Here is a 24694-nt window from a genome sequence, read left to right as displayed (position 1 = left end):
ATGAGGACAGCTGGATTTCCACAGCCAAAAGAATGAAGTTACCTTACAAATACATGAAAGTTAACTCAAAATGGATCAATGACCTAAATGTAAACACTAAAACTCTAACACCCTTAGCAGAAGATATAAGGGAAAAGCTTCGTGACATTGGATTTGGAAGTGATTTCTTGGATATGATACCAAAAGCATAGGTGACAAAAGTAAAAATCGATAAATTAGATTGTATCAAAACTAAAACATCGTGCACCAAAAAGGACATTATCAAGAGACTGAAAAGACAACATACAGAATAGGAGAAAATACTTGCAAATCATATATATTTCTGAAAAGAGATTGATATACAGAATATATAAAGAACTGCTACAACTCAACAAAGAAGCAACTCAACTTAAAAATGGGCAAAGGACTCAAATAATTTATTTTCCAAAGATCTTCAAGTAGCCGATAAGCACATTAAAAGATGTTCAGCATCACTAATCACTAGGAATGCAAATCAAAACCCGTAATGAGATACTACTGCACATCCATTAGAATGGCTCTAATTCAAGAAATTGGAAAATAACAGAGATGCTGGGGAGAATGTGGAGAAATTAGAACTTTGTGCATTGATGCAGGAAATGTAAAATAGTGCAGCCATTGTGAAAAATGGTATAGCAATTCCTCAAAAAATTAAACATTTAATTAACATGATATAGCAATTCACTTCTGGGTATATACTGAAGAGAAATCAAAGCAAAAACTCACACTGTTACTGTACACCTATATTCATCATTTTTTCAGTTTATTTTATTTTTTTATTCTCAAGTTAGTTAACATACAGTATAGTCTTGGCTTCAGGAGTAGAACCCAGTGATTCGTCTCTTACATATGATACCCTGTGCTTATGCCAAAAAGTGCCATCCTTAAGGCCCGTCACCCACTTAACCCAACGCCCCCTACCCTACCCCACCAGCCCTAAGTTTGTTCTCTGTATTTAAGAGTCTCTTATTCACTCTGGAAAACAGTATGGAGGTTCCTCAAAAAATTAAAACTAGAACTACCCTACGACCCAGCAATTGCACTACTAGGCATTTATCCACGGGATACAGGTGTGCTGTTTCGAAGGGACACATGCACCCCCATGTCTATAGCAGCACTATCAACAATAGCCAAAGTATGGAAAGAGCCCAGATGTCCATCGATGGATGAATGGATAAAGAAGATGTGATATATATATACATATATATATATATATATATATATATATATATATATATATATACACACACACATATATATATGTATACACACACATATATATATGTATACACACACACACACACACACACACACACACACAACTGAGTATTGCTCGGCAATCAAAAAGAATGAAATCTTGCCATTTGCAACTACGTGGATGGACATAAGGGAAGGGAAGCAAAAATAATATAAAAACAGGGAGGGGGACAAAACAGAAGAGACTCTTAAATATGGAGAACAAACTGAGGGTTCCTGGAGGGGTTGTGGGAGGGGGGATGGGCTAAATGGGTAAGGGGCATTAAGGAATCTACTCCTGAAGTCATTGTTGCACTATATGCTAACTAACTTGAATGTAAATTTAAAAAAAAATTAAATTAAAAAAATAACAAAAAAATAAAAATGAATAAAACAACACTGCTGAAAATAGAAAAAGACTCTCTTATTGTACACCTATATTCATAGCAGCATTATTCACAGTAGCCAAAAGGTAGAAGCAATCCAAGTGTCTATGAACATATGAATGAATCAGCAAAATGTGGTACACAACATAATGGAATATAATCTTAAATTATATTCAATATAATATTGGAATAAATTATATTCCAATCTTAAAAGGAAGAAAATTCTAACATGGTACGACATGGGTGAATCTTGAGGGCATTGTGTTGAGTGAAATAAGCTGGTTACAAAAGCACAAATATTGAATGATTCCACTTACATGAGGTACCTAAAGAAGTCAAATTCATAGAGTTAAAAAAGTAGAACAGTAGTAACCAGAGTCTAGGGGAAGAAAGAATGGGGATTTAATGAATAGAGTTTCAATTTGGGGAGATAAAAAAGTTCTCGAGATGGGTAGTGGTGATTGCTATATAATGATGTCAATGTACTTTGTGTCACAGAACTGTGCACCTAAAAATGGTTACAATGGTGGCTTTTATGCCACATATATTTTATCACCTAAAAACACAATCCATATAGAAAAATATAGTGTATGGTGTCTGCTCTTGTTTGGTCTGAGCAGGCTTCGTCACCAGTTTGTCTCACCAAGCATGCCTGTACAACTTCAGTTCTTTATTTTTCATAAAGGAATGTCCCCTATGGATTCAATAAAATTCACTGCAGAATAGAAAAAAAAAAAAGAAAAATATCGTATATAATATAGCAAGGAAACATACAAGCCAGAAAAATACGATGACAGAAGCTAAAAATATCAATTATGACAATAAATGCTAGTGGGTTAAACTCCCTTATGGACACAATGATTTCAATTTTCTGCTCTATTTTTTTTTCTTTTAATGTTTATTTCTTTTTGAGAGAGAGACAGAGACAGAGCACAAGCAGGGGAGGGACAGAGAGGGAGGGAGACACAGAATCTGAAGCAGGCTCCAGGCTCTGAGCTGTTAGCACAGAGCCTGACTCAGGGCTCAAACTCGAGAACCGTGAGATCATGCCTGAGCTGAAGTTGGATGCTTAACCGACTGAGCCACCCAGGTGCCCCTCAACTTTCTGCTCTTTTTAACAGACACTATGAAAACAGAATAGCCAGGCAAGAATACTTATGTGTCATTACTAACATCAAGAATAATCATATAAAGCATATACTACTAAGAAGTACTAAATAAAGCTGGCAGAAACACTATGGCAGTAGAAGTTTTAACATGCCTCTTTCAGTCTTTGGCAGATGAAGAAGGCAAAAAATAAAATAGAAATGTGGGCCATCTTATCAAAAGCTCATAAAAATTGTGTAGGGATGTTTGGCTGGCTAAGTCTGTAGAGCATGCGATTCTGGATCCTGGGGTTGTGAGTTCAAACCCCACAATCCCCAAACGTAAGTAAGAGATTATTTAAAAATAAAATCTTTGGGGCACCTGGGTGGCTCAGTCGGTTGAGCGTCCGGCTTTGGCTCAGGTCATGATCTCGCGGTCTGTGGGTTCGAGCCCCACTTCAGGCTCTGTGCTGACAGCTCAGAGCCTGGAGCCTGCTTCTTGTTCTGTGTCTCCCTCTCTCTCTGCCCCTCCCCTGCTCATGCTCTGTCTTCTCTCCATCTCTCAAAAATGAATAAGCATTTAAATACATACATACATACATAAAATAAAGTAAAATCTTTAAAAAAGATTTTGTAAAATCCATGGCAAAGAGAATCTTAAATATTCTAAAAAGCAATCATACTGGCTACATCTTTTGACCAGTGCAAAACAACAACAAAAATAATGATTATATACAAACCAATTCCAACTACTTGGATTTTTCTTAATAATTAAAAACAACAGAGACACAAGACACTTTAGCTAATCTTATAAAGTAAAAAGAAAATTACAATATACAATACACAAAATAAGAATCAGAAAGATATAGACACAGATATGGAGAGATTACTCTGTTAAACCACATGCTAATCAATTTAAAATCTGAATGAACTAGATGATTAATTACGAACATTGATTGAACAGAAGTTAAGAAAAAAAATTAAAAAAATAAAAAAATAATTAAAAAAAGAAGTTAAGAACATTTTAAGAGAAACCACTATAGAAGATATGATAACATTGTTAAGAAAGTGCAGGGCTCAATTTACTAATTCTTTTAAAAGGGAATATATAGTTCCCACAATTTTTTTTACAGAGCACCAGAAAAACACAGAAAAAACTCCCAGGCCCATACATTCAGACTTTATAAATGAAAATATCTGTCATTTTTGCTGCTCTTTTAAAAAATATATAATTGACAATTTAAATCTCCTTCCTTAATGCCTTTCCCAAGCCCCCCATTTCTTCCCACCCACTACCCTTCTTCTGCCTAAACTACCTTGTCTGCACCTGAGCTCTTCCTGCTTACATGCTTTGAGATAAAGGTGGGATTTTAATCAGTGAGGACAAGATAAACAACTGAGTAAATGATGGAAAGGAACATACTCACCTCTTTGGAAGAAAATAAAGCCAGGTCCCTATATTCCTCCATATACCAAAATGCATTCCAAGTAAAAGAGTTAAATTTAACACATTTCAGGAGTTAAATATAAACACAAATTGTAAAAGAAATCAGAAGAAAATAGACATGAGCATTTATCTAAGTTTGTGTGTATGAGGAATATATTATATACTGAAGGTACAGAAAAAAAATTTAAAGTTTATTCATTTAGAGAGAGAGAAAGAGAGAGAGAGGGCGGGGGAGGGGGACAGAGAGGGAGACAGAGAATCCCAAGCAGGCTCTGTATTGTCAGCGCTGAGCCTGACGCAGGGCTCGAACCCACAAAACACGAGATCATGACCTAAGCCGAAACCAAGAGTCGGATGCTTAACCGACTGAGCCACCCAGGCACTCCTGAAGGTACAGAAAATTTTAATTAAATATTCAAAACTTCAAAATCAGAAAACATAATTTCACAGTAGAGAATAAGCAGAGAACCTGAATAGGCAATTCACAAAAGAAGAAATACAAATGATTAATAAGCACAAAACTACATCTCCAGTTACCAAAAACATGCAAATGAAAATCTAACAATGAGATACACTCTTCAGTGCCTTCCTGCCCACACCCCCCCCCCACCAATTTGATAATTTGATGAAAATCAGAAAAAGATAATAGTGCTTAGGAGGCTGTGGGGAGTCTGTCCTCATATATTAACATTTGCAGTGTAAATTGATATAAAAAAATCATGGCCACTAACCCAATGAGTCTACATCTTAAAATTTATCTGAAGGATATATGAGAGGTATTTTAAGTCTCTGTATGCCTCATTTATAGTAGGAAAAATGGACATAAACTACATATCTGGTAATTGGACACTGGCTATAAGTCAATGGAAGACTCTGCAACCTTTAAAAATTACATAGTAAAAGAGAGGAGTCTGGGTGGCACAGTCGGTTAAGCATCCAACTTCAGCTCAGATGATGATCTCACAGTTCGTGGGTTCGAGCCCTGTGTTGGGCTCTGTGCCGACAGCTCAGAGCCTGGAGCCTGCTTCAGATTCTGTGTCTCCCTCTCTCTCTGCCCCTTCCCCACTTGCACTCTCTCTCTCTGAAAAAAATTAAATAAACATTAAAAAAAATTTTTAATTACATAGTAAAAGAATATTTAATAACAAAAAAGTGTTACTAATGTATTGACAAATGGGAAAAAAGCTGGTCACAAAACACTACCCATACATGGAGGTTAGGAATCATTTTCTCGAGGCGATGGGATTATATCTAATTTTTATTTTCATGTTAACTTTTTTTCATTGTTTGACTTTCTTTTTACAATTAACATATTGAGATTTTTATAAACAGAAACAAGATGTAATATGCAGATAATCAAACTCAATATTCAGAGTAGATGATGTTGCGATCGCTCGGAGAGAGTGTATAAAATGGAAAGGGCAAAGGATACCACCCATGGGAACAACTAGATATGAATGAGTCTGATGGTATTTTTTTGTCCTTAAAACAGTGAGACCTGTCCATCAACCTTAAGGGTGGTGCATATAATGTGTAATCGAATTTGCTTTCCTGCTCAATTACCTAAGTCTTCCATGGGTTTTTATGATTTAAATGCAGATAGTACCCAGGGCATATCACACTCTTCCTGAGCACACCCAAAGAATCCTGAAGGATCATTCTCTCTCCCTTGTGACCCAGATCATGGTGCAACCAGGGCTCCTGGCTTCCTCTCCCCAGTTCCCTTATAGAGATCTAGATCACACACACACACACACACACACACACACACACACACACACTTACCAATTAACTCTCCCACACTTACCCCTCCAAGCTGGTTCCAGAAGGGGCAGAGAGAAGATCTGTTGACCTCAGCTAGAGGAGGTGTTTTAAAATCCTTCCACCCCTCCCACTAGGAGGCTATTCCCTCCTCCCAATCCAGGATTCCTCAGAAAAGTGGGGGGGGGGGGCAGCAGTGGGGGGGATGCTCTTCACTGCTCATGGGCAATTCCTCTATAGGAAATGCAGATCTTCAAGTACAATAAAGAAGACAGAAGTAGTTTTACAAAGGTCCTATCTCCTCAATTACAAGATAGTTGGCCAACAAAGTAGATCTGATGAAAATATATTTTCTTGAAACATTCTATATCAATTTCATTTTTGAGAAATAATGGCACCATGAGAGTTCACCTTTTTTTCATCACTTTTAAAAATGTGTGGGTTAAATCCTTGTTTGAAAATCTGGGACAGTTCCTAAGTGGTACCATTAATCGAAGCCCTCCTACCTGGCAGTTGGAATGCTACATACATATTGCAGAGCGATCAGCACAATGGAATTATAGTAAAGATGTTATTATTGACATTTCATGTTAAAGAAGGAGAAAATGACAACGAGAAGTTTCCCTGATTCTAAAGCCATATTCATGTGATACTGTGAATACCATAGAAGGTACTTAAAATATCTTTTGGGAATATTTTGAACTGCCCTAAAGCTAAAATTTATTAAACATCAAATAAAGATGTTAAATACGAATGTGGGGAAAAAGTGGTGGAGTTGGGGAAGCCTGGTTATTTGCTCTGGGCTTTGAAATGTGGCTAATACTAGAAAATGTTTATGGTTCCTTCTGCTGTTAGCAGCAAGCTTCTTCTCCTAACAGGTTTTAGGCTGTTGATTAATTTTAATTATTGGCATAATTAAAGGTATATGGGGAGGGATAACCTAGAGGCTATATGACTTGGACTTCCCTTGAAATCATGGGTAGAAGCCTTGGCCTGAGATCTTACTTCTTAAGAAATTCTTCCTTGAAAAAGATCCATTGCTGTTACTAACCAGTTTCCTAAACTTGGATCCCAGAAGTTCTAACTCCCGCCCCCCCCCACCCCCGGGTGCCCCAGGCCTTTTCACCTTTGTTGTATCAACCCCTCCCACATCCCATGTAGGTCAAAGACTCTGGGAAGGCTCACTGCTTGAGCAACCCACCTCACTGTTTTCTGACAATGTCAAGCCTACTACAAATGCCTGGCACAGATTAGGCCCCAGTAAATCTTTCTTGAATATACTAGGTGGAATGTCGGGTTAATAGCAGCCCTAGAGTGAATGATGAAAGTAATCCCAAAGGGTCCCCTACAGACATGGAAAACTTTTCCATTTCCTCTATGAGCTCATAACTGGATTTGGCCCATTAATGAGAAGTCTGAATTTTGACAAGCTTCTCAATCCATAATATTGACTCATTTAATTCTGGAGAAAAAAAAAATCTCAATGGTTCTAAATATAGGAAGAATCTTCCTTAAAATGGTCTGCTGGAGAAGGAGTCCAATCAAAATATCTGAGACTTGGTCTAAGATCAAGAAGATAAGATACAACAAGTGTTGGCAAGGATGTGGAAAAAAGGGAATCTTCAGGCACTGTTGTTGGGAATATAAATCGGTGCAGCCACTGTGGAAAACAATAAAGAGGTTCCTCAAAAAATTAAAAATAGAAATACTGTAGGGGAACCTGGGTGGCTCAGTTGAGCGTCCAACTTCGGCTCAGGTCATGATCTCATAGTTCGTGGGTTCGAGCCCTGTGTTGGGCTCTGTGCTGACAGCTCAGAGCCTGGAGCCTGCTTCAGATTCTGTGTCTCCCTCTCGCTCTCTGCCCCTCCCCCGCTTGTACTCTGTCTCTGTCTCTCAAAATTAAATAAACATTAAGAAGTTTTTTTTGAAGAAATACTATATGATTCAATAATTTCACTATTGGGTATTTACCCAGAGAAAATGAAAACACTAACTCAAAAAGATATATGCACCACTATGTTCACTGCATTATTTACAATAGCCAAGCAACCTAATGGGTCACAGTCTTGTGGGCCAAGCTCCCATTTACATGGGAGCAACCTAAGGGTCCATCAATAGATGAATTAATAAACAAAATGTGGTATATATACAATGAAATATTACACAGCCATAAAAGATGAGGTCATGCCATTTGAGACAGCATGGACAGACCTGGAGGGTATTATGCTAAGAGAACTAAGTCAGACTAGAAAGACAAATACTATATGATTCACTCATAAATGTGATCTATGCACCAAAAGCCATAAAATACCTAGGAATAAAGCTAACCAAAGAGGTAACAAAATCTACACACTGAAAACTATAGAAAGCTTATGAAAGAAATTGAAGAAGACACAAAAAAAATGGAAAAAGATTCCATGCTCCTGGATAGGAAGAACAGATATTGTTAAAATGTCGATACTACCCAAAGCAATCTACATATTCAATGTAATCCCTATCAAAATAACACCAGCATTCTTCACAGAGCTAGAACAAACAATCCTAAAATTTGTATGGCACCAGAAAAGACCCCAAATAGCCCAAGCAATCTTGAAAAAGAAAACTGAAGCTGGAGACATCACAATCCTGGACTTCATGCTGTATTACAAAGCTGTAATCATCAAGACAGTATTGTTCAGGCACAAAAACTGACACATAGCTCAATAGAACAGAATACAGAACTCAGAAATCGACTCACAAATGTATGGCCAACTAATCTTTGACAAAGCAGGAAAGAATATCCAATGGAATAAAGACAATCTCTTCAGCAAGTGGTCCTGGGAAAACCGGACAGCGACATGCAGAAAAATGAACCTGGACCACTTTCTTATACCATACACAAAAATCAACCCAAAATGGATGAAAGACCTAAATGTAAGACAGGAAGCCATCAAAATCCTCAAGGAGAAAGCAGGCAAAAACCTCTTTGACCTTGGCCGCAGCAACTTCTTATTCACCGTGTCTCCGGAGGCAAGAATAACAAAAGCAAAAATGAACTATTGGGACTTCATCAAAATAAAAAGCTTCTGCACAGTGAAGGAAACAATCAGCAAAATTAAAAAGCAACTGACGGAATGGGAGAAGATATTTGCAAATGACATATCAGATAAAGGGTTAGTATCCAAAATCTATAAAGAACTTATCAAACTCAACACCCGTTTCTTCCAGTGAAGACATGAACAGATACTTCTCCAAAGAAGACATCCAGATGGCTAATAGACACATGGAAAAATGCTCATCACTCACCATCAGGGAAATGCAAATCAAAACCACAATGAGATACCATCTCACACCTGTCAGAATGGCTAACATTAACAACTCAGGCAACAACAGATGTTGGAGAGGATGCGGAGAAAGAGGATCTCTTTCGCATTGTTGGTGGGAATGCAAACTGGTGCAGCCACTCTGGTAAACAATATGGAGGTTCCTCAAAAAATTAAAACTAGAACTACCCTACGACCCAGCAATTGCACTACTAGGTATTTATCCAAGGGATACAGGTGTGCTGTTTTGAAGGAGCACATGCACTCCAAGGTTTATAGCAGCGCTACTGACAATAGCCAAAGTATGGAAAGAGCCCAAATGTCCATCAGAGGATGAATGGATAAAGAGGATGCGGTATATATGTACAGTGGAGTATTACTCGGCAATCAAAAAGAATGAAATCTTGCCATTTGCAACTATGTGGTATTATGCTAAGCGAAATTCGTCAGAGAAAGACAAATATCATATGACTTCACTCATATGAGGACTTTAAGATAAAAACAGATGAACTTAAGGGAAGGGAAACAAAAATAATATAAAAACAGGGAGGGGGACAAAACAGAAGAGACTCTTAAATATGGAGAACAAACAGAGGGTTGCTGGAGGGGTTGTGGGAGGCAGGAGGGACAAAATGGGTAAGGGACATTAAGGGATCTACTCCTGAAATCACGGTTGCACTATATGCTAACTAACTTGGATGCAAATTTAAAAATTAATTAATTAAAAAAATGTGATCTAAAAAAAATAATGAATAAACAGACATAAAGCAGAACCAGAACTATAAATACAGATACAAACTGATGGTTGCCGGATGGTTGCCAAAATCGGTGAAGGAGAGAGGGAAATACAGGCCTCCAGTTATGGAATGAGTAAGTCCTAGGAACAGAAAGCAGAGCATAAAGAATACAGTGATACTGTCATAGCGATGTAATGATGTAACGGCACAGATCGTAGCTATACCTGTGGTGAACACAGCATCATGTATACACTTGGCAAATCACTTGTGTGACACCTGAAACTAATGTAACAATGTGGGTCAACTACACTCACACTCAAAAAAAAAAAAAAAAAAAAAAAAGTTCTGTCTTGGTTTCATAAGGATTCCGCCAGTGTCTGTTCTCAACTTACTGTTCCTGCCCTGAACTTGTCCTGAAACACTCGTTGAAAGAGAAGTGTCCCTTTTCTCTTGAATTAACTCTCTTTCACACGAGGCAGACCAGAAGGGGTAACTAAGCACATGGACCTTGGCAGAAGACAAAAGGGGATCTAGACCTAGCAGTCACATACAGTCAGAGTCTGGAGGCTGCTTCAGATTCTGTGTCTCCCTCTCTCTCTGCCCCTGCCGTGCTTGCACTCTGTGCCTCTCTCTCTGTCTCTCTCTTGAAAATAAACATTAAAAAAAAAAGCTATTTAATGAACTCCAAGTTTATTATTTTCATCAACAGAGGAGGGATTATAAACCTACTTAATAGAGTTGTTCTGAGAAGTATGACATAACCATAGAATGTATTTCACATGGTCATATGGAGCATGGCACTCAATGCATGGCAGTTGCCATCCTCACTGCCATTATTGTCATTGAACAGCCCATGGAAATGTAAGGGCTGGCTAGAATCAAAACCCCTCAAGAATCGTAGCAGTATACAGCAGAGTGACTTAACAAGTGATCTCTAAAGTCAGATAATCCAGGCTTTGCCAATTATTAGTTGCATGGCTTGGGAAAGTTACTTAACTAGAGCCTCAGTTTTCTCATCCATAAAATGGAATCAATAGCACGCATTTCACAGTTTTCTTCTGAGAATTAGATATGCCAAGGAATGCAAAGTTTTAGGACAATGCTCAACACACGTTACCTCTTTTAACATAGAACCTAGAAGAGAATGCAGCACATAGTATGTACTCAAAATATTTGATGAATAAATAAATGTGATTCCTCCCCCCCCCCACTCCGGAACTATCTTTGGAATACTAGAAACTAGTTAAGGACATTTTTTGATACCTTGTGTACGTACATCTTCCTAGGATAAACTTGAAGCTATCTGGGGTGGTTTGAAATGCTTGAAAGGAAAATGAGACACACAAAGCTTCGGTGCCCACTCCGTTTCTCACTGAATGCCATTTTATGACCCCTTGTCGTAAAACCTTTTACCTAGTCCCCTTTCTCCTTACCAGCTGACTCCTTATCAAGCCACATCCCTCTCCGGATGGACTGGATTGGGAAGATTATAAATTCTTTCGCCGTGAGAAAATCGTCTCTTCACAACAAAATGAAGATGTTTTGGGAGCTATTCATAAATTAATGAGTAGCTTCTTCTGGGATGCAGCGGACTGGAGGAATAAAGACAGCTATTTATTGTCTAACTTTCCCCTTAGGCTTTATTGACAGTTGTCTTCATGTATGTATTCATTCTTTTGACCAAGCATTCCTTGGATAAATCAAAGGTAACCTATATATTAGTCAACACGCAAGAGCCAGCTTCTCAGCTACCAAGCAAACAGAAAAATCTAGACACTGATCCAACTCCTAATGACTTTTTTTTTCTCTGAATGTGCTGCTCTCTCAAATGCCTGGAATGAAACTGATACCATTTCTAAAATGTTTCCCTTAGATGAATTATTTTAGGAGATCCGATGGTTGTACCAAAAATTCCTTAGTTGAGGAATTAAGATAATACATTACCTCTCTATGGAGGCAGGGAAATGTTTGTTAAAAAAAAATCACCAAATTCATTTATTCTACAACTCTAGGATGTTGGTACTCTAGGATGAATGGTTATTTCAGTAATAAATCTATCAATACATGGACAAGATTATTATTTTCTTTTTACAATACCATTGACTATATTCTCTATGCAGTACTTTCCATCCCATGACTTACTCATTCCATAACTGGAAGCCTATACCTCCCACTGTCCTTCTCTCATGTTGCCCCCCCCCCCCCCCCCCCGCCGCCAACAAACATCAGTTTGTTCTCTATATTTATGGACGTGTTTTTGTTTTTTGTTTTGTCTTTTAGGTTCCACATATAAGTAAAATCATATGGTATTTTTCTCTTATTTCATGTATCACGATACCTCTAGGTCCATTCATGTTGTTGCAAATAGTAAGATCTCATTCTTTCTTAGAGCTGAGTAATATTCCATTGCATATGTATGCCACATCTTCTTTATCCATTCTTCTACGGATGGCCAGTTAGGTTGTTCCTATATTTTGGCTATGTATCTTTTTGAGTTAGTGTTTTCATTTTCTTTAGATAAATTTTCAATAGTGGAGTTCTGGATCACATAGTAGTTCTATTTTTAATTTTCTGAGGAACTCCATGATGAGGCTGCACCAGTTTGCATTCCCACCAACAGTGCACGAGGGTTCCTTTTTCTCCACGTCCTCACCAACACTTGTTATTTCTTGTTATTTTGTGGACAAGATTATTTAATAATCAACCCTTGTTTGCTTACTTCCATTTTCAGAATAGGCATCTCGGACCTTGTTAAGGGGGATCATTTCTCTCGAATATATTCTAGTCCTAATTCTAATTTTGCACAGAATGGTGAGATTAGATAGCAAGAAGGTTAATGTGGAATGGTCTTTCTGGTCATCTGTAAGTAGCTTTCTCAGAGCTAAGCAACCCACAGACCCCTTGTCAAGTTAGTTCTGGAGAAGAATATTCCTTTTGAGTACATTACTTGATAGGTCAGTTAAGCTAATCTTGACTTGTGTCTGGGCTTTCATTTAAAACGTCCTCTGTGTCCCAAATACTGTGCTAGTTCTTAGTTACTAAGATGAATAAGATAACAGTCCTTGTTTGCTTTTGAACGCAGTGCAGCAGTAGAGTTGATAAGGAGGAGTGGTGAGAAATTCATGCATTCCTTCAAAATAATTTAAATGCCTATGACACCCAGGGTTCAGTGCAGTGAGCTAGCATGTAGTAAAAACAGAAGAAAGACATGTCCCCCGTCTTCACAGAGCTTATGGCCTATGAACGACCTAGGGAAGACATCATCATTTATTACATTATACAGTAAGTGCTATAATGGAAAAGTATAGGATGCCTAAGGGCACATGACAAAGGTAGAGGGAATAATAGAATTGATTTCGATGAGAGATTGCTAGAAACTGTTGAGGCACAGCAACAAATAAAACTCGGAAACAAAGTTTCAGTAGGTTTAAATTCTGTTGTAAGTGGTTCAATCTTCAAACAGTGAGTGAAAGACTTCAGACTTAACTAACTGGGTCAATAAAATCAGCAATAAATGTACATTTCAAACTGTACCCATGGTCTGGGTCTGGCTTCTCCAACAACGGTGAGGTTACCCCACAGGACTTACAGTTATACACTAATGAGCCAGCACGTCCTGTGTACTTGGGATCCCTTGATGGCACACACTTAAAAAACACCTGTAATTAGCTATATATAATTGTCCCCAAAGACACCCACATTCTAATCCCCAAAACCTGTAAATGTTACCTTTTATGGCAAAAGAGACTCTACAGATGTGATTAAGGTAAGGATCTTGAAAGGGGGAGATTAGCCTGGATCATCTAGGTGAGCCCAATGTAACCACCAAGGTCCTTAGAAGGCGGGGGGGGGGGGGGGGGGGTGGGGGCGGGGGGAGAAGGTCAGAAGTAGAACGCTACGCGGCCACAGAAGCAGAGACCGGCGTGATGAGGCCAGGACCAAGGAATACTGCAGTCTCTGGATACTGCAAGAGACAAAGCATGGAGTCTTCCCTAGAGAATTCAGAAGCCACTAGCCCCACTGACATCTTCCTTTTAGCCCCTGAAGACTCATCTCGTAGCCTGACCTCCGGAACTGTTCTAGAATAAACTTGTGTTTTCTAAAGCCACTAGGTTTGTGATAATTTGTTAGAGCAACAGGAAACAGATACCACACTCCATTACTTAAGTCAGCAAAGAGGGACCTCGGGAGTCTTTATGGAAGTTAGTGTGGTTGGCATTTCCTTACCACTGGTCTCTTCTGTTGCCATACTTCCTGTAGAAGCAAAATACTCTTCATTCTCCTCCTCTCCCTTGGCCATAGTGTCCATTCAGAGGAAACTAAGATGGAAAAACTAATTACAATAACTAATACATTGAAAAGAAGATTATTTGAAAGTGAACTGCCGCTCTCTGCTAATTTTCTTCCTTATAAACTTGAGAATTAATCTTTCCAATCTACGCTGCGTAAGAGGCAAGAATATTGTAAGACATAACAACTCATTTCAGATCACTGTTTTTCTATTTGCTATTATCAAGGAAATTAGTGTGCGGGGTGGGGGGAATCATGAGGCTTCGAATTGTTTGCTGGTGACAATCAATCTTCATTTCCTCACAAAGGATCAGCAATGTGGTGAGATGCCATCCTTGATGTTGTCAGCATTTCTTCAGTGCCCACTGAAAGAATGAGTGTGGGGAAGGGAGGGACGAGAGGCAGACCACACTCCAGCTGTAGGCAGTGTAAAACACGTTCCAGCCCTCCTTCTTTTATCTCCGAAAACGTATAACTGAATCGTGCTACACAATTAAGCGGATGCGAGCCGCCTGCAACAGCAAATAGGAAAGCAAACATTTGCAATATGAAGTGCATCTATAATAATTAAAGTGGCTCGAGGAAGCAAATGAGTCTGTTGTGTTACCACCTGCAATAAAAGCTTGGCTTCAGTGATTTTAAGACCCTAATGATCTGATGTGATGGATATTCACCAACTCTCAAGTGCCTCCCAGTGCGAGGTATCTCCTGTCTGCCTCTCTGGATCCAGAGCCCCTGTGATCACTGTGTCCGCTGTTATCAGCGGGCTTCCTTCAGCATACTGACTTCTCTTCTGTGGTTTCTGGAGGCTCTGCCCACATATTGATAAATCACGCATTTATTAAACTCTCCTCCGAGTTGAGTTTCCTTTTTTTGCCCATCTTACACAATCATCTCATTCAATTTCTTGAAGTTATATTTTGGAGCAAAGCAATTCCATCAGAATCTATTCTTTTGTTTTAAATATTTATTTTTGAGAGATACAGCATGCATGAGCGGGGAGGGGCAAAGAGGGAGGGGGGCAAAGGATCTGAAGCAGGCTCTGCGCTGACAGCAGAGACCCCAATATCTGAAAACTGTTCTATGATAAATACATAGGAGCACAATTTCTGTACATTTTCAATCTGATTCTATTAACAATCCAGTTGATGAATGAATTTATGCTTCTATGAGTATGTAAGTGAATTTCTTTTTCTTCGTATCTTTAAAATTAGATTTTATGACTCTCCCTCCCTAATCTAACAGATTTAAAATTATATCTTTATGTTGTTTCAATTTACATTTCTCTGACCCTCCAGTGAATTGGAGCATCTTTTCATCTGTGAATTGCCTAACAAAAATTGTGAATTTTTGTAAATTTCCTATTACTTTTCTTTCTAATTTGCAGGGTTTTTTTAAAGAAAAATCTTAAATTTTATTGAAGATCACACATCTAATAAATGACAGGGTTTTGATTCATACCCAGGCAATCTAATTATAAAATTCTTACTGTTTTGCTTGTAATCAGCTGAAATGAGGTACATTTTCATTTTAATTTCCAATTATTCATTGCTATAACATAGAAATACAATTGATTTTTACATATTGACTATATCCATACACCTTATACAATTTTTTAGTTGTAGCAGCTTTTTGGTAAATCGTTTAGGTCTTTCTATGAGGTAGGAAATGTATCCCTCTCCTCTATTTTCTGAAAGACTGTGTAGAATTGGTAACATTACTCCCTTAAATACTTGGTAGAATTCACAAGTAAAGCCAGCTGGACCTGGAACTTTCTTTGTGGAAAGATTTATAACTGGGATGTCAATTTCTTTCATTGATAGAGACTGAATATTCAGGTTACATATTTCTTCTTGGGTAAGCTTTAGCAGTTTGTGTCTTTCAAAGTATTTCTCCATTTCATCTAAATTGTAGAATTTACTGGAATAAAGTTGTTCATAATAATGTCTCACCAACCTAGAGGATCTGTAGTGATGTCTATTCTTTTACTCTTGATATTGGTAATTTGCTGCACTTATTCTTGATATATTCTGAATATTAATCCTTATCTCATACAGAAGTGGCAAATATTTTTTCCTAATTTATTGCTCTTCTTTGAACTTTGTGGTACGTTTAGTCATGCAGAAGGAAAACTTAAATTTAGATATAATCAATCATATTAGTTTTTTTAATGATTTGTAATTTTCACTTTTTTATCTGAGAAATCTATCTATCCCACAAGGTCATAAGAATATTTTTCTGTATCACTTTCTAATAGTTGTAAAGTTTTGTTGTTTTTTTTTTTTCCATTTAGGTCTGTAACTCACTTGGAATTTACTTTTATTAGAGTGAGAAGAAAGGATCTAATTTTGTTTTCTTTGATATGGAAACCCAGCAGTACTCACATCAACAACTGAATAGTTCGCTCTTTTCCCACTGACTTGTGAGGCCATCTTTTAAAAACGCCAAACTGTTTTATATGCTTGGTCTTGTTCCGGGATCTCTATTATGTTCAGCTGTTCCACTTGCTTTTGCTGCATCAACACTACAGATTCTCCATAAGTTTCGATATCTGGGAAGTCAAGTCCCTCTGCTTGCTCTTATCTTTCAGGATTAGGAAACATTCAGTGTGAATATTTTTGGATCTTTATTTTCCAATCAAATACTAGAATTATTTTGCCAGCTTCTATGTTAAAACCTTGTTCTATCTAGGTTCTATCTTGTTCAATCTATGTTCTATCTAAAATCTTGGTAAGATGTTAACCAAAGTTGCCCTCGTCAATGATGCTGCTGAAACTGCCTCAGCAAAACCAAGTGCCTCGGTCACTGCGGACCCCAGCTGAAAAAAACCAACACATCACACACATGGCCTCTACATCACTCCCATCTTCCAAATTCCAGCTGTCGCTGACTGATGGACACTAAATCACACCTAGAAGCCTGGCTATAAGGGACTATGGGAAGAGTACATTTTAGCTTTAAAACCTTTGCAGTACAGAGCAGTTAACAGGTTTCACACTATGGGTGGCAACCTATTAGTGGGTGATGAAATTAATTTCTTGATTTCAATAATCGATTTATTTTCTATAATTGATTTCTATTAGTGGGTCATAAATGGTATTTTAAAAAATGAAATAGAACAGAATATAAGTTATCAGTGTACCTAGCAAGAATAGTTTCATTAAGGGTCTATATATATATATATATATATATATATATACACATATATTATAACTATATATATAAAACTTCTATGAAACAATACTTATTCATTCATACACACACACACACACACACACACACACAAACACATATATATAAAATATTTTAGGGGGAGGAGCCAAGATGGTGGAAGAGAATGGAAGGTTTTTTTTTTTTGCTTCTCGGGTCCATGAAACACAACCAGACCAACACTAAACCATCCTGCACACCTAGAAAACCGATCTGAGGATTGACACAACAATATGCACAACCTGAACCACAGAACTCAGCAGGTATGCGGTGTCGAGAGGTGAACCAGGGGAGAGAAGCCACAGAGGGCAGGGAGTTGTTTCTCCTCGTGGAGAGAGGATGCAGACGGGGGAGAATATGGGAAAAGCACCCCCCCCAAAAAACAGCTGGAGAGAAAACAGAAAAGTGGAAACAGCCGCAGGGACTGAACTGAAAAGGGAGAAAGGAGAGGAGAGGGTTTAAATTCCATTAAGACTATAAACAGGGAGAGCAGAGTCCGCAACTCCGCAGCTGATACCTGGTGGTGCTCCGGTGGGAAGGGTGAAACCCCAGGAGCAGAGTGGGGTCCGGGGCTCTTCGGGCCACACGGGGAGAGGCGGTTCCCCTGCTGGGAGGACATTCGGTAGAGGCTGTGCGGCCACCCCGTCCCAGTGGACCCCGGAGAACAATCGCATTCGCTGGTGCTGGAACAAGGTCGCTGGGGGTGAAGCCAGATGTGCATTGAGATTTTCCATAATCCCTGAAACGATGCTGCCACCCGATCGCGGGAACTTTCTCTGGGGCGGGCTGGCACCCAGCCCAGCCGCAGTCTCTGGGCATCAGCAGCACAGTCCCGCCAATGTTCCTGGGGGCAGTGGCACCCGGCTGGTGCTCGGTGAGAGCCTCCCGCAGAGGGGCGGAGTGGTCAGAGCCGCGGTCCCTCGGAAGTGAGGGGTCAGGAAACACAGTCTCATTTGAGATAAAACTCAGGAGGGAAGTGCCGCCTGGCACCCTGATGGCTTCGTCACGCAGGGTATAAAAGCAGGGAGCTGCCGCAAGACAGAGACAAAGGATGGGTGCGCGACGAGAGACGGGGTAGCTGGGTGACGCCATTTTTTGCCCCTCCCACGCATGCGCATATACGCACCTACACGCGCCACAACAATCCACCCTGGTAAGCTAAGCAGCGCCATCTAGTGGAGAACGGAGCCATTACACTGAGCCCCGCGCAACTGGGCCAACCTCACTCTTCAGAAACATGACAAATCTCTCCGCCTGCTTAGTTTATGGACTATAAAGTGCTTCATAGTTTGACTTCTAGGGGAAAATGGTGTAGTTTCAATCGTATTTCAGTCTGTTCAATTTCTTTTCTTTCTCTTGAATTCAGAAAGAGAAAAAATTTATTTTTATTTTCAATTTTTATTAAAAATATTTTAATTTTTTTCTATTTTTTTACTTTTTTGTAAATTTTCAAGTTCTATTTTACTTCCATCATTTCATTTTATTCTATTTATTAATTTTATCAAATTTTCAGTTTTCCTTCCCCCCCCCCCCCCCCCGTTTCTCTAATCTGTCAAGCTCCTTTCAACAACCAGACCAAAACACACCTAGGATCTAGCTTCCTTTATTGAGTGTGTGTGTGTGTGTGTGTGTGTGTGTGTGTGTGTGTGTTGCTTTTAATTTTTTTACCTTATTAATTTCTTTTCTTCCTTCAAAATGATGAAACAAAGGAATTCACCCCAAAAGAAAGAGCAGGAAGAAATGACAGCCAGGGACTTAATAAACACAGATACAAGCAAGATGACTGAACCAGAATTCTGAATCCCAATAATAAGAATACTAGCTGGGGTCAAAAATAGATTAGAATCCCTTTCTGCAGAGATAAAAGAAGTAAAAGCTAGTTAGGATGAAAGAAAAAATGCTATAACTGAGATGCAATCTCTAATGGATGCCTTGCCCTGGCAAGGATGGATGAGGCAGAGCAGTGAATCAGTGATATAGAGGACAAACTTATGGAGAATAACGAACCAGAAAAAAAAGAGGGAGACTAAGGCAAAAGAGCATGATTTAAGAATTAGAGAAATCAGTGACTCATTAAAAAGGAAAAACATCAGAATCATAGGGTTCCCCAAAGACGAAAAGAGAGAAAAAGGGGTAGAAGGATTATGTGAGCAAATCATAGCAGAAAACTTTCCTAACCTGGGGAAAGACACAGACATCAAAATCCAAGAAGCACAGAGGACTCCCATAAGGTTCAACAAAAACCGGCCAACAACAAGGCATATCATAGTCAAATTCACAAAATACTCCGGCAAGGAAAGAATCATGAAAGCAGCAAGAGAAAAAAGTCCTTAACCTACAAGAGAAGACAGATCAGGTTTGCAGCAGACCTATCCACAGAAACTTGGCAGGACAGAAGAAAGGAGTGGCAGGATATATTCAGTGTGCTGAATCAGAAAAATATGCAGCCAAGAATTCTTTATCCAGCAAAGCTGTCATTCAAAATAGAAGCAGAGATTAAAAGTTTCCCAGAAAATAAAAAATTAAAGGAGTTTGTGACCACTAAATCAGCCCTGCAAGAAATTTTAAGGGGGACTCTCTGAGGGGAGAAAAGACTGACTGACTGACTAACTGACTAAATAAATAAACAAATAAATACCAAAAGCAACAAAGACTAGAAAGGACCAGAGAACACCACCAGAAACTCCAACTCTATGAGAAACATAATGGCAATAAATTCCTATCTTTCAGTACTCATTCTAAACGTCAATGGGCTCAATGCTCCAATCAAAAGACATAGGGTAACAGAATGGATAAGAAACAAGATCCATCTATATGCTGTTTACAAGAGACCCACTTGAGACCTAAAGACACCTTCAGATTGAAAGTAAGGGCATGGAGAACCATCTATCATGCTAATGGTCAACAAAAGAAAGCCAGAGTGACATACTTATATCAGACAATCTAGACTTTAAAATAAAAACTGTAACAAGAGATGAAGAAGGGCATTATATCATAATTAAGGGGTCTATCTACCAAGAAGACCTAGCAATTGTAAACATTTATGCTTCAAATGTGGAACACCCAAATATATAAATCAATTAATCACAAACATAAAGAACTCATTGATAATAATACCATAATAGTAGGGGACTTCAACACCCCACTTACAGCAATGGACAGACCATCTAACAGAAAATTAACAAGGAAACAATGGCTTTGAATGACGCACTGGACCAGATGGGCTTAACAGATAGATTCAGAACATTTCATCCTAAAGCAGTAGAATATACAGTCTTCTCCAGTGCACATGGAACATTCTCCAGAACAGATCATATACTGGGACACAAATCAGCCTTCAACAAGTACAAAAATATTGAGATCATACCGTGCGTATTTTCAGACCACAATGCTATGAAGCTTGAAATCAACCACAAGAAAAATCTGTAAAGATAACAAATACTTGGACACTAAAGAGCATCCTACTAAAGAATGAACGGGCTAACCAAGAAGTTAAAGAGGAAGTTAAAAAGTACATGGAAGCCAATGAAAATGATAACACCACAGCCCAAAACCTCTGGGATGCAGCAAAGGCAGTCATAAGAGGAAAGTATATAGCAATCCAGGCCTTCCTAAAGAAGGAAGAAAGGTCTCAGATGTACAACCTAACTTTACACCTTAAAGTGCTGGAAAAAGAACAGCAAATAAAACCCCAAACCAGCAGAAGACAGGAAATAATAAAGATTAGAGCAGAAATCAATACTATCGAAACCAAAAAACAAAAAACAAAAAAACCAGTAGAACAAATCAATGAAACCAGAAGCTGGTTCTTTGAAAGAATTAACAAAATTGACAAACCACTAGCCAGTTTGATCAAAAAGAAAAAGGAAAGGATCCAAATAAATAAAATCAAGAATGAAAGAGGAGAGATCACAGCCAACACAGCAGAAATAAAAATAATAAGAGAATATCATGAGCAATTATACGCCAATAAAATGGGCAATCTGGAAGAAGTGGACAAATTCCTGGAAACATAAATTACAAAAACTGAAATAGGAATAGACAATTTCAACAGACCCATAACCAAAAGTAAAGAAATCAAATTAGTAATCAAAAATCTCCCAAAAAACAAGAGTCCAGGGCCAGATGGCTTTCCAGGGGGAATTCTACCAAACATTTACAGAAGAGTTAACACCTATTCTCTTGAAGCCATTCCAAAAAATAGAAATGGAAGGAAAACTTCCAAATTCTTTCTATTAAGCCAGCATTACCTTGATTCCAAAACCACTAAAAAGGAGAACTATAGGCCAATTTCCCTGATGAAAATGGATGCAAAAATCCTCAACAAGATATTAGCCAACCAGATCCAACAATACATTAAAAAAATTATTCATCACGACCAAGTGGGATTTATACCTGGGATGCAGGGTAGTTTCAATATCCACAAAACAATCAGTGTGATTCATCACATCAATAAAAGAAAGGACAAGAACAACATGATCCCCTCAATAGATGCAGAGAAAGCATCTGACAAAATACAGCATCCTTTCTTGATAAAAACCATCAAGAAAGTAGGGATAGAAGGAGCATACCTCAAGATCATAAAAGCCATATATGAAGGACCCAACACTAATATTATCCTCAATGGGGAAAAACTGAGAGCTCTCCCCTAAGGTCAGGAACAAGATAGGGAGGTCCACTCTCACCACTGTTATTTAACATGGTATTGGAAGTCTTAGTTTCTGTAATCAGACAACACAAGGAAATAAAAGGCATCCAAATTGGCCAGGAGGAGGTCAAACTTTCACTCTTTGCAGATGACATGATACTCTATATGGAAAACCCAAAAAATTACACCAAAAAACTGCTAGAACTGATCCATGAATTCAGCAAAGTGGCAGGATATAAAATCAATGCACAGAAATTGGTTGCATTCCTACACACCAATAATGAAGCAACGGAAAGAGAAATCAAGGAATTGATCCCATTTACAATTGCACCAAAACCCAAAAAATACCTAGGAATAAATCTCACCAAAGAGGTGAAAAATCTATACACTGAAAACTATAGAAAGCTTATGAAAGAAATTGAAGAAGACACACACAAAAAATGGAAAAATATTCCATGCTCCTGGATAGGAAGAACAAATATTGTTAAAATGTCAATACTACCCAAAGCAATCTACATATTCAATGCAATCCCTATCAAAGTAACACCCACATTCTTCACAGAGCTAGAACAAACAATCCTAAAAATTGTATGGAACCAGAAAAGACCCCAAATAACCAAAGCAATCTTGAAAAAGTAAGCCAAAGCAGGAGGCATCACAATTCCGGACTTCAAAGTTGTATTACAAAACTGTTATCATCAAGACAGTATGGCACTGACACAAAAACTGACACATAGCTCAATAGAACAGAATACAGTACTCAGAAATGGGCCCTCAAATGTATGGCCAACTAATCTTTGACAAAGCAGGAAAGAATATCCAATGGAATAAAGACAATCTCTTCAGCAAGTGGTGCTGGGAAAACTGGACAGCGACGTGCAGAAAAATGAACCTGGACCACTTTCTTACACCATACACAAAAATCAACCCAAAATGGATGAAAGACCTAAATGTAAGACAGGAAGCCATCAAAATCCTCGAGGAGAAAGCAGGCAAAAACCTCTTTGACCTTGACTGCAGCAACTTCTTACTCAACACGTCTCTAGAGGCAAGGGAAACAAAAGCAAAAATGAACTATTGGGCCTTCATCAAAATAAAAAGTTTCTGCACAGCAAGGGAAGTACTCAGCAAAACTAAAAGGCAACCAATGGAATGGGAGAAGATATTTGCAAATGACATATCAGATAAAGGGTTAGTATCCAATATCTAGAAAGAATTTATCCAACTCCACACCCAAAACACAAATAATGCAGTGAAGAAATGGGCAAAAGACATGAATACACACTTCTCCAAAGAAGACATCCAGATGGCTAATAGACACATGGAAAAATGCTCATCACTCACCATCAGGGAAATACAAATCAAAACCACAATGAGATACCACCTCACACCTGTCAGAATGGCTAACATTAACAACTCAGGCAACGGCAGATGTTGGCGAGGATGCAGAGAAAGATCATCTCTTTTGCACTACTGGTGGAAATGCAAACTGGTGCAGCAACTCTGGAAAACAATATGGAGGTTCCTCAAAAAATTAAAACTGGAACTACCCTACGACCCAGCAACTGCACTAGTAGGCATTTATCCATGGAATACAGGTGTGCTGTTTCGAAGGGACACATTCACCTCAATGTTTATAGCAGCACTATCAACAATAGCCAAATGTCCATCGATGGATGAATGGATAAAGAAGGCGTGGTATATATATACAATGGAGTATTACTCGGCAATCAAAAAGAAAGAAATCTTGCCATTTGCACCTCCATGGATGGAACTGGAGGGTATTAGGCTCAGTGAAATTAGTCAGAGAAAGACAAAAATCATGACCTCACTCACGTGAGGACTTTAAGAGACAAAACAGATGAACACAAGGGAAGGGAAACAAAAATAATATAAAAACAGAGGACAAAACAGAAGAGACTCTTAAATATGGAGAACAAACAGAGGGGTTTGTGGGAGGGGGGATGGTTAAATAGGGAAGGGGCATTAAGGAATCTACTCCTGAAATCATTGTTGCACTATATGCTAACTAACTTGGATGTAAACTTAAAAAATTAAATTAAAATACCAAAAAAAAAAAAATGCTACCAAATAAAAGGTTGAAAGTAAAAAAAATATTTTAAACACATAAATAAGGGATAACAGAAAGAGAAAGTAAGAATAAGAGGAAGAAAGAAAATATATATAAAAATAAAAAAAGAAAACATTTCTTATTGTGGGTCATGATCAAGAAAGTTTGGAGGCCAAGGTCCCAGGAAGGTGTAGAGACACTGTGTGCTAATTCATCACGTCTTCTACAATATCCCTTAGTTTGCTAAGGAAGTCTCCTTTGATTCATCATCCGCTAATACCTTTTATTTTGAATAGGTGAATTTTGCCAAATAATATTTACATATATATTGACGTAATCATTAAGTTCTTTCTCCTTTAATATGTGACACAGATGAATTTTCCAACACTGTATTATCTTTGCATTTTTCTCTCTAAAAATATTTTTATAGTTACCTGTTGTGCCCTAGCTATTGGGCCATGACTCTCTTGCTACAGCCCCTGCTGCATATACCACCCGTAATT

General features: G+C 38.4%; 1 protein-coding gene across 1 annotated transcript in view; it reads right to left on the bottom strand.

The window, feature by feature from the left end:
* The window catches only part of MAB21L3 (mab-21 like 3), a 70229-nt gene extending 51880 nt beyond the window's left edge, over positions 1 to 18349 (bottom strand). Inside the window, exon 1 of the mRNA XM_086717916.1 lies at positions 17990 to 18349. Coding sequence (XP_086574042.1) covers positions 17990 to 18193 — 204 coding nt within the window. The 5' untranslated portion in view covers positions 18194 to 18349. The remainder of the gene's footprint in view (positions 1 to 17989) is intronic.
* Positions 18350 to 24694: the final 6345 nt, after the last annotated feature.

The sequence above is a fragment of the Puma concolor genome, chromosome C1, assembly GCF_028749965.1.
Source record: "Puma concolor isolate L17-30 chromosome C1, mPumCon1.1.hap2, whole genome shotgun sequence".
NCBI classification, from domain to species: Eukaryota; Metazoa; Chordata; class Mammalia; order Carnivora; family Felidae; genus Puma; species Puma concolor.
This window is presented reverse-complemented; position numbering and strand designations above follow the sequence as displayed.